Below are 12,054 nucleotides of genomic sequence, written 5' to 3'. Positions count from 1 at the left end.
CTATGACATTATCCTTAATTGGATAAAAGAATATTTGAGAAATAGAAAAAAACGTATTGCTCTTGGCGACTTCTCCTCTGATTGGATAGATGCACTATGTGGAATTCCTCAAGGCTAGGTTTTCACTCCACTTTTGTTTTTACTTTTTATTAATGACATGCGTGAGTTTTTATCTAACTTCTGTAAGTTACTTGTTGTAATATTAAATTCATTGCAAAAATTGAAATCTTATCATAATCAAGTTCAAAAGGTCACTCATTAGATTGAGTTATGTCTGTTCACTAGATTGGTTTAAATTTTTGAGCATGAAATTCAGTATGCATAAATGCAAAGTAATGGTATTTTATTGTGGTTTTGATGTTTTAAACTATTTTGGTACGCTTGATTCATCAAATATTCTTTTTTTTTTTTTTGAAAACGTCTGTATTGAAAAGTCACAATAAGTTTATTTTAACAAGAAACATAAGTTCTAATAAAAGTTAAATAAACAATGCAGCATTAAAAACTAAACAGATGCTTGGCATTCTTAAGAAAGCTTTTATAAATTGGAATCCAATAATGTTTATAAAACTATAGACTACCTATGTACGCCTGCTGCTTGACTTCTGCACTCTAGTGTTTAGCCCCTTATCAAAGAAAGATAATGAACAACATGGAAAAATTCAACGAAGAGCCACTAAACTAGATCCTCAGTTAAAAAAACGTAAATTACAAGTCTCTATTTGCAAATTCGTCACTAACTACACGTTCAGAACAAATAACGAGAGGGGCTTTGATTCAGTATTTCAAAAACAAGAACTTTAATAAAGTCAAGTTCCTAAACACAATTACAATTTTTGCTGGTTTTTTAAATTGTCCTGCAGGAAACTTACAAAACAATATCCACAACATTGTCTGAGAAATTTTAATTTGCTTCCATAGACATAACTACCGACTTAATAGAATTGCATCTCAATTTTAAAACAAATACAATAATTTGCGTTGAACCACGGTAATTAAGTCTACTATAACAAGGCCTTGCTAGATGTCCTGTTTTAGATTCTAACTAATTTTGTTGTAGAAAGTTTATAATAATATTAATAATAATAATAATAATAATAATAATAACAACAATAATAATAGTTATATATATATATATATGTATATATATATATATATATATATATATATATATATATATATATATGCACGTATATAAAATACCTAAAGAATAGCCTTCTGGCTTTTTAAAGTATGGCAAACAATCTTTGTATGACCATCCCTTAGCACCTTCATTTTCCCATCGGTCAAAGTCTTGAGGATGTCCACGTACATACATCATTGCATTAAGTGCTGATGATCCACCCCATACTCTTCCTCGCGGCCAATAAATTACTCTAAAAAAATTAATTGATAATTATTTGATTGTTTAAATTATACTAAGAATAATATGCTTTCTGAGCTCTTGAATTAAAAAAAAATTGTTGTATTGTTGTATTTAATTAATGTTAATAAATTTAATTAAAAAAAAAACGTTAATAAAATAAAAAGGAATCATTAACACTCTAAAGTGGTTCCTTTTAATTAGTTTTTAAAAGCAATTTATACTTTTGACAAATTGTATTTTTGTTTTGTGATACGATTTTATTACAGATATTGGGAGCAAGTTTATGTAATTTTAAGTAGTCCTGTTTAGTTTTGAAATAAGGTTCACTTAAATAGCCATTTTTTAGCGCAAATTATATTTAAAGTTAGATTTACTTTCATATAGATCATTAAAAATTAACGGGCGTTATGTAAATTTACTTTAGTGGTTTAGACGTTATTGGGTACACTTTATTGATGAAATGTTATCCGTAAATCGAAATTCTAGGGACCAAGAAAAACAACTTGAATAAACCTATATTTGACTTAAGCAAAGTAAAACAATGATTCCTGTTTTCAAGGTACTATAGCCCCTCCCACTCTATGTGTACAAACGTACACATTACTGCAGTCTTATAGTATATTATAATATTGCATGTTTATTAGAAGTGCTTTTCTGACATCTACACTGTTTTGACAGTTGATAAGACACAATTTATTATGTAAATAGCATTTGTTTAATAAATTAGCAAAAGAATTTCTGCTTCAAATATTTTTTGAAAAAAAACGAACCTTAAAATTTTGTTTCAGGAAAGCATACTTAATATTAAAAACTATTTTTACCTCACTTATGACTATAAAAAAATCTTCAAATTCATAACAGCTATTCTATCTTCAGACGTAAGTCTTCATAATATTAATACCTTTCAAAATTCTATTAAGGACAGAATAAAACATTTAAGAATGTCTTAATGTCTTATATTGAGGTTGCACAAATTTAAAGACTTATTCCTTTTCTGTAAGTTTATCACTAATTAGCACAATAACAAAACCTTTGGTTCCATAAAATATATTAATCTAAACTTTTTTTTCAGCGTATTTTTTCCACATATTGTGGAATATGCTGACACTATTGTAAAAAGAATTCTTTAGAATTCTTTACTTCTGCTTTTTTTTAAATATATTTTTAAAGAAGGTATTCAAGATTTTTTTATACTTTGGATTGGCTTTTCAAATTAAAAGTTGGTTTTATTTGTCACTTTGCTGTGGCTTAAGAACTAAAAAATACGTCTTTTAAACGTGCAAAAGACGTCCACAATGTTTGAAACACGTTCAGAAGGCGTCTAAAACGTTTAAAAGAAGGTCTTAGTTACATCCAGTACCCACTGAGTTACTAAAAATAAAGTAGCCTCTAATTTAATCTTGAACTTCAGATTACCTTATAAAGAGGCCGAATAACGATAACGAGGCCGCTTTGTTTTAAATTAAATAAATTTAATAAATTATCAAACGTAAATTATGCTTGAAAGTCTTTTCAAGCATAATTTACGTTTGTTAATATGTGACATAGAATTACCCAAATAAACACAAATTCAAAGTTTAATATTTTGTCTCTTAATTTTAGAGCGTCAGTTTGTTCTTCTCTTTTTGAACTTTTTAAAGAAACTTCTGTTAATGTTTTAAATATACAGTATCTTTAAGTAACTTTTTTATCTAAAATACTTTTATATCTGAATAACTTTTGTATCTAAAAAACGTAACTTCATAGCTAATTAATATTTAATTCATAAGGACCATCTTGTTGAGCTTAATTTTTTTTTTGATGTTTTTTCCGACTCCCCACCGAAAATTGATAACAAATCCCATCATTTAATACTGCGCCAAAAAAAAAAGTAAATTTCTTGTAAACTTATAAAAAACTTGTTTACTTTCCTACAACCAGAACATTTAAGAATACGTGAAAAGTAATAAAATAAAAAAATCGTTTTTTTTAAACAGAGATTCGTACTATTCATACCTACTCAAAAAATTGAAATTGTATATATAGTGTGAAAAATACGAGTAAGATTCGATACTCCCTGCGGTCTCCCTAAGCTTCAGGACCTACACTACCTCGCTGGGTTCCCTAGTTACGTTATTGATTGCTATTCGTGTTGTTAAGCAGCTTAAATTTACCCTGTCGAAGGAAACCTTCAGTACCTCAAGAACTAAGTTTTATTTTAAAAAATATTTTTTAAATTCAGAATTAAGTTTGGTTTCAGAAATATATCAGAAAAAAATCGAAAAATATATATTTATTTTTGGAAAAGATCTTTAAAGATATATTTTTGTAAGATAATTGAAGCCTGAAAATAAAATAACCTAAAAGGTTTGCTGCCCCAGCCCCAATTACGAGGGCAGTGAGTTATAAAATTATTTTAATTTACAACATTAATTTATATTCATTGACAGGTTATAAGTTTCGTTTATTTTCTTTTAATAAAAGTTAAGACATTTTCCGCCTTTCGCTTATTGAATGGGATTGTAAATATATTGAATTAAATTTTAAATATATTGTAAATTAAATTTTCCACCCTTTCCATATTGAGAGGGTTATACATTTTTTACTTTTGATAACTAAAATATTATTTAAAAACCTCTCAATTATATTTAGTATAAGATATATTAAAATGTTTTATAAACATTTCAGATTAGGGCTGCAAACATTTTAGGGTAACTTGTTCCCAGGCTCCGAACACAGCCACTTTTTATATTTCTCAACAACCTCTTTCGACCTAAGCATTTACCTACATAAGTTTGGTATTTTTCCGAGTAAGCACAGAACGTTTTTAAACGTTTAAAAAATGTTTTGTGCTTACTGGGTCGCTTGAAAGTTCCATTACTAAAATATCAAAATATCAAGTATCTACCTCAAAATATCCTGCGTCTACCACTGCGCTTTACTCTTAGTTGTACCTATATATATATATATATATATATATATATATATATATATATATATATATATATATATATATATATATATATATATATATATATATATATATATATATATATATATATATATATATATATATATATATATATATATATATATATATATATATATATATATATATATATATATATATAATTAAACCTTTCTCAGGCATAAGGCACCATTATATAAAATTTCGTATCAATAGTTGGCAAACTAAGACCTTTTTGTACCTTGAGTCAGCAAATTGGAACCATTTTTTTAGTCGGCAAAATAGAATTTTACTATTTATCTCTCGCAGCCGTAATCTCAAGCAGCCGTGGAAAAATGGAATTTTACTATTAATCTCTCGTAGCCATTATTTCGAGCAGCCGTGGCGCAGTGGTAACGCACTTGCCTCAGAAACAAAATATCTGTGTTTCGAACCCCAGCTCTGGGCAAGTTTTGCGACATCGCTTAAGAAGGAGGCGTAAACTTCCAATTAAATGCTCTTCCGAGGTGCTCTGTGATAAGACCGTACGGACTTCTTGGGGCATTTAAATATTAAATTGAAAAAAAAATCTCTAGTCGGCAAATTGGGGAATTAGTAGACTTTTCTTTTAGCCAGAAAAAACTTCTAATGAAAAGCACCCCCCCCCCCCCAAAAAAAAAAAAAGATTGAACTTTAAAAATTTTACCAAGTTACAAGTTACCCTAGTTACAAGTTATTTTACTTGATTTTTTAGTTTTATTTTAAGTAAAATTAATCATGATATTTTGCTTTTGGTTGGGAATTCTGGGATCCCACAGCTTTTACAATTCCAAAATCTAAGAATTAGGCACTTTATCCGATTTGACTTTTTATGCCTAAAACAGAAAAAAAGACATAACTCCTATCAATTTTTGTTTGTTTTTTTTAGTTTTCTTTCAATCCCGTATATTATCAAACATTTTTAAATTTAAATATCTTTGGTTATATTATATATATATTGTATATATGTTTAAATAAACTTTCTTAAATTATAATGGTTTCTTACATCGAATACGTAAATAAATAAAAAAGTAATTGTTTTGAACAATTTCTTGCGAGAAGAAAAAGAGAAGAGAGCAATGTTTAAGCTGACTGCAAAAAGATTTTAAATTTTTGAAATGATTAAACAAAAGGTCTATACGCACACATGCGCACTTACTTCTGCCCATAAAACTAACTTCCCATCAGCTACTTTTACAGCAAATACACTTTTGATAAATGGGCATCACTGCGCAACTGCTGCTACTTAAATATTAATTTACATGCACAAAATTGTCAGTTCTGGAGCTAAGGCATAATTTGTATAACAAGATCAATGCCTACAGATACATCTATTGGTCTATTAAAATAAAAGCTGGCATTTCATGGTCGTGTTTGCAAAAAGATATCGCTGGTATTATGACTGAAAGAGCAAGTTGTGCAAAAAGGGTGAAAGAATTACCTTTAAATCAACAGTTATGTTTGGCCCATAGTGTGCAACTAGCAATTATTGAAGTACTATATAAAAAGCAGGATATATAAAGAGAAAATGATCAACAACTTGACGAATACAAACAATCAGATATAGAAAGCGATTTTTTTGGAGAGTAACTCTTGCAAGGATGATGTTTTTTCTGAGACCAATGAATTGGTTGTTCTCATTAAGTCTGTTAATTACTAATAAAAAAATTACTACTAACAAAAAATTATGAATCTTTTGCTTTATCTAATAATAAGATTAAAACTGCATCTAATATCATTCATGCGCTAGTCCCAGTAAAAACAATAGTTAAGGCCCTTTGCCGTCGGGATTCTAATTTGTTTTATATCCTATGTTGCCATAACTTTGTTTAAAAAAATTAGAAGAAACTAAGAAAAGACGCACAGATATAAGTAAAATCCTTCAAAATCTACGCAATGGTGTAACCAATTTTCAGTCTAAATAGAGCTAGAAAAAGTTTCGCCTTTAGTAAAATGCGTTAAATTAATAGTTGAGTTACTTGAAAGACTGGACGGTTTAAATTCAGCTACATCATTAACAGTTTATCAGTCTGAATCTGAAGTTGAACTTTCTGTTTCAAATGACAGACTATTCAAAATTGTTTTTGATTTTACTGACTCTCGTCGAAATTTAATTTTTTTTTTGCTCTAGAAGGTATTTTTAGCATTCTAGATGAATTTAATAAAGCTATATACAAAAGCAAGTTTATCCAGCATATCAATTCGTTGTAAAACTCTCACGGTGAAAACACGCAGTGATTTTTGCAAAAAGCGTATGTTTTTCTAATGAATATTAAGCATACTAGTGTAGAATCTGAACGTACTTTTTCTGGAGCAGAGCTTATTGCAACAAAAATAAAATTCTTTGGATGTGCTCTGCTTCCCCAAAACGTAATTTTAAATGATCAAAATTATCTCATTTGTATATTATATTTAAAATTAAAAAAATAAACTCTTTATAATTTATTAATAAATTTGTAAAACATTATAAAAGCAAAGAATTTCTGAAAAACCTATTTTTGAATGTGTGGTTTTATTAACAGGTATTAAAAAATCCCGGGATCAGTTCCGGGATTTCGTAACTAGATAAACGTAAAACTGATATTCCGAGATTAAAAATGTAGCGTTGGGTTAATAAACCCTAATTGTGCTGAGGTAATAATAACTTTAAAAAAATAACTGTTTCTGTGAGAAACATAGATCTGTCATGACCAGTTTTAGGTTTATCCCAACTGATCGTAAGTTAATAATGGTTTAAATGTATAACAAAACAATAGATTTAAATTTACTAATAATATTTTCTACTATATATGGTGTTCTCTGACTTTTTAATGGTAAATAAAAATCAAAACGATTTAAGTTTGTGATATAAAAACCATGATCTTAATGATAATAATCAAAAAAGTATGACTTTTAATAACTTTCATTAAGAAACAAAAGCAAAAAACTTTTGTTTTAACACACAAAAGATTTTAAATTTTATTCTACCAATATTATCTTGCTGTTATCTAGTTTAATTATTTTGCATCGTTAGTATAATTAATCATAATATGATTTATGAATATAAAATTTATTTATTATACATTCATTATAAAAAGGTTACCTGTTATACATGTGAGATTGTGGTTCTGTATGATAATACCAATTAAATTTGTCGTTTTGCAAATTGAATGGCAGAGCACCCGGCATATGTATTTTCCAATTCCACCATGCATCTTGAGGACCAGCTTCTAATGACAAAACACTGTTATTAGGATTTTCTGAAAGACGATTTGCTAAAACACATCCGGCTGATCCAGCACCAACAATTACGTAATCGTGAGAGGTACTCCAAGTTACTAAAATAAAATGTTGTTGTACTTGTTTTGCACTGAAACATCTTTAAACTTTTTTTAAGAAATACTGCTTTTGTGCATAAGCAGTACACTTGCTAAAGAAACCGATTCAAATTTTATTTGTAATAGTTCAAAAGCGTAAGGATTTTTTCGTATCTTTACTTTATTTCTTTAAATAGTTAGAGATAATAATGAAGGTTAGTTTTAGTTTAAATAAAACTAGTTGACCAATTTTTTAGTTCAACTTAAACTAGCTGACTAACTTTAGCTTGACTAAAATTAGATTTATTTTAACAAATACTGCATAATATATGGCAAAAAAATAGTAAACATACTGCAGTTTTTATGTTATAAGTAAATGTCTTAGCAAAACACCCTTGTGTGACACTAAGGCAATTTACTAAGGCATTTTTTAGGGTGGTGTACTATCATTTGGTCACCGTATACGCACCGTATACGTTGAATGGGATTATTTAAAGATAACTAGGAATTATTTTGAGATCGAATTATTAATTAATATTGGGAGCATAAGGCTACACAACTAATAATAATCAGATGTAAGTTATTTGAAACTAAACTTGCTTTTCTTGCTATTAAAAAGGCAGGATTATCATAAGGACAATACAAAACTGGATTTGAATTTTTTTATAATTATATTAGGATTTAACCATAATTGAAACGATTATTTTTTATTAGCGATTAGGAACACCCAATAATAAGAGCACACCGTCCTTTGTCTCCACAAACTCGACATTTAATGTAAGTGTTATAATGTATTAAAATTCAGTTTATGTTGCAATGAGTTTGTGAGAATAATTTAGAATGTCTTAACTCAATTGGTGCCACAAAATAACTAACAGGCTTCAACAATGCTTTCTAGTAGAGCTGATAATGTTGTCCGGGAGGCAAAACAAGACTTTTTAGGGAGGCGGAAGCCATTGGTGGTTGGCTCCAATTAATTTGTTTGAGCAGCAAAATGTGCAGTCTTCCTGCTTCAGTGGCTTCCACTTTTCTGTTGTCGGCCACATAATTTTGTGGCCGCTTCCAGTGTCTTCTGCCTCCTAACTGGCTGCGATCGCCAAATTGGAGTTGAAAATTTTACTACCATGCAATTGGCAAAAAAATCATATTGACAAAAAAATTTATAATTTAAATTGTCAGATTTTGAATAAAGTTTTTCTTAAAGAAGTTGACATTCTAAAATTTTTATTTATCTTATTACTTACAGTAATGTTATTATTTTTATTAATTAGATACTATAAAAGTTATTGAAATAATATCATTTAATATTCATAAAAGTTTTCGACCACGTTGTATTTAGGACATAGTTGGATCCAAGATCCGGAACCAAATACCCGGTTACCTGTACCAATTATTTGAGATCCGAATCCGGATCTATTTGGTTCGGTTTTTCGGTTCCCGGATTTTTTACATAAAATTACTTTTTAAAATATTGATGTTGGATACCATTATAGCCTACACATAGTTTGAAACTGTTGCACTTTGAAGCATAATAGTATTTTAAATCAATTTAGAAAAACAATTTTTATGACTTTCCAAGAAATTAAAAGTTATGCTCCTGTGTGAAAGCATTTCTTAAAGTGCAAAGTAAATGAAACTGCTCAATGCAAGAGGAATGTGAGAAAATTTTGAAGTTTCAAAATAAAAAAATATTTTTTAAGTAAACTTTGAATTTTCTAAAAATATAAAAATCATCTCTGTAGGTTAAGTATTTTAAAAGTTATGCAATTTTTAAGGTGTGATTTTTGATATATGAAAACGCTATGAAAAGTTGGACTCAATTTTTTTTTTTTTACAAAAAAATGTATATCTCGCTAAATACTTTTCATATTATTTACAAATTATATATCAAAATAAAGCTTCGTTATTTTGATATAAGATAGAGTTATATACGTAAAACTGAATATAGAGTTAGAAATCTGAAAATAAATATAGCGTTTTATTTGTACAAAAAATAAATGAATAATGATGTATTTTACCTTTTTTTTTCTGTAACAACTAATAAAAAAAATTTTTTATGAAAAATATATTAAGCAATGAACTGAAATTTTCGTCAACTTGCTGACCTACTCTTTTTCTTGTTTTCTATTTAAATAATTGTTTAATGTCAGTGTTAGTTGTTACGTTTTATCAGTTTTTTAACTGTTTGTAACTGTATAACATTGTACATTTGTGTTTATAAAAAACATCTAATTATCATTATTATTTGGATTACTATTGTTGTTATCATGGTGGCCACAGTCCTGGAATGTCCTGGATTTTTGCAAGTGTCCTGGAATGTCCTAAAGTGTCCTGGAAAATTAAATTTTTTTCAAAAATGTTGTGAAATGTCCTGGAATTTTTAATTTTCTGAATCAAATTAAAAAATTACTAACATTTTTGCTAGAGATGGCAAAAACCCCGGAAGTTTTTAGTCCCGGGATATCGGGATTGAAAAAGTTGCCCCCGGGAAATCCCGGTATATCCCGGGATTGAATAGAAAAAAACGCAATTGTAGAAAGGGAAGCATAAGAAAAACTAACGTTTTAAGTACTTATCAAATACTTAAAAGTGATTAACTTAATTATGATACAGCTATTCACGAAAGTTTAAATGATTACAGAATTTTAAGGTCTAATCTTTAGTTTTTCTTGAATAAAAATCTAACGGGAAAAGATATCAAATTAATTTTTTTTTCCAATTTGGTAAATAGTTTATTTGTTAATAGAGTAAAAACAAGTAGGATTTGACTCATCACTGTTTACTCAGAAATTTCATTAAAAGGTAGGTGATACAAATTAAGAGATGTCACAAAAGTTTAAACGATTTTATTTAGGATCAATTATTTGCTAATTAATTGATAAATCCGGTGCGAAAATTTTTTTTTACTTTTAAATAAAGTTTAAATGAGTAACTTACAATCAAAAAATTCATCATAACATCATCTGGCAGCTTTTAATTCATTAAAAATCAACTTGAAATATTGAAAATTTCAAATTAATTTCAATTGCGTGCAAATGGGTCGAAAATAAGTTTCTAGTGAGATCAAGTGGCAAGTTATTGGTATGGCGAGGACAAAAAATCACACAAACGTTCAAATAAGCAAAATACTTCACGTTTCTGAATATTAAGTTCGGAAACCATCAAAACCTGCGAACTTACCGAGGGCGTCCCCGACATGCCGCAAACTGGGAGACCATACAAACTCAGCAACCATGGCAAAAGTGGTATATTCAGAATGAGCAGAGAAAACCCCAGACTCAGCTACAAAAAGCTAGCACAAATCTTCAACGAGTCAAAAAATAATCCAAAGTTAGCAGAGAGCTCGTGAGACAAACATTGTTGGACAAAGGTATTGGAACGTACATAGCTGCTAGAAAACCGATTATTTCAATCTCGGATAAACAAAAACGACGAGTGTGGTCCAAAGAAAGGCTAGACTGGTCTGTAGAACAGTGGGCAAAAGTTATTTGGAGTGATGAAGCTAATTTTTAAGGTGTAAACCAAAAGGGAGGAATCTATACCAAAATATTTGCAACAGAGAAATATTCAGACAGGTTTTTGCAACATTGTCGACAAGGCGGTGGAGGTTCGGTTGGTATCTGGGGATGTTTTTCTCAAAAAGGTATAGGCTTCTGTGAGCTGTACGAAGGCCGAATTAATCAATACACCTACAAGAACACATTGGAAATGTGTTTAGTTCCATTAATCAGACACTTGTATGGCAGAAGCAAGCAATTAATCTTTCAACAAGACGGGGCTTCAGCTCACACAGTAACTCAATCAAATAATATTTTCTGAAAAAAAAGTTCAATCTGATGCCCTGGTGCCCTAGATCACCAGATCTCAACCCAACTGAAAATATTTGGGGTGGAATACAAGAAGCGAGCTTGAGTCAAGTTCGACTTGAACTTTACATTGAAACCAATTGCGGCAGAGTATGAGTTTTCCCTTCAAAAAATACTCTGCCGCTATTGGTTACAAAGTAAAGTTCAAGTCGAACTTGACTCAAGTTCGTTTCTTGCATTCCACCCTTGGTCTATGATCGACAATCAACTGACATACCATGAAATTCAATCAACTCAGCATTTGAAGCAACTTTTGAATGAGTACTGGCCGAAGGTACCTCGCGTAATGTGCATGAATTTAATTGAATCAATGCATAAACGAGTTTATCTTTGCTATAAAAACAAAGGAGGACACTTTAAATATTAATTTTGCTTTATTTTTCATTTTTTGTTCAAATGTTGTAATTCGTTTAAACTTTTGTGCTTCTTATTTTTCATATATGATTTTTTGTAATTGTTTTTTTCTAACTAAATATTAAATTTTTATAATATGTTCATATTCATTTTATAGCTAATTACTATTTTTTTAATAAATAAAAAAAATTAGTTCGATATCTTTTT

General features: G+C 29.0%; 1 protein-coding gene across 2 annotated transcripts in view; it reads right to left on the bottom strand.

Moving 5' to 3' along the window:
* LOC100200022 (choline dehydrogenase, mitochondrial) overlaps positions 1-12,054 on the bottom strand; it is a 111,836-nt gene that overhangs the window by 93,026 nt on the left and 6,756 nt on the right. For both annotated transcript variants that reach the window (XM_065791372.1, XM_065791370.1), the window contains exons 2-3: positions 7,414-7,648; positions 1,204-1,376 (exon numbers count right to left, since the gene is read on the bottom strand). In XM_065791372.1, coding sequence (XP_065647444.1) covers positions 1,204-1,376; positions 7,414-7,648 — 408 coding nt within the window. The remainder of the gene's footprint in view (positions 1-1,203; positions 1,377-7,413; positions 7,649-12,054) is intronic.

Source organism: Hydra vulgaris, chromosome 02 (assembly GCF_038396675.1).
Source record: "Hydra vulgaris chromosome 02, alternate assembly HydraT2T_AEP".
Lineage (NCBI taxonomy): Eukaryota > Metazoa > Cnidaria > Hydrozoa > Anthoathecata > Hydridae > Hydra > Hydra vulgaris.
This window is presented reverse-complemented; position numbering and strand designations above follow the sequence as displayed.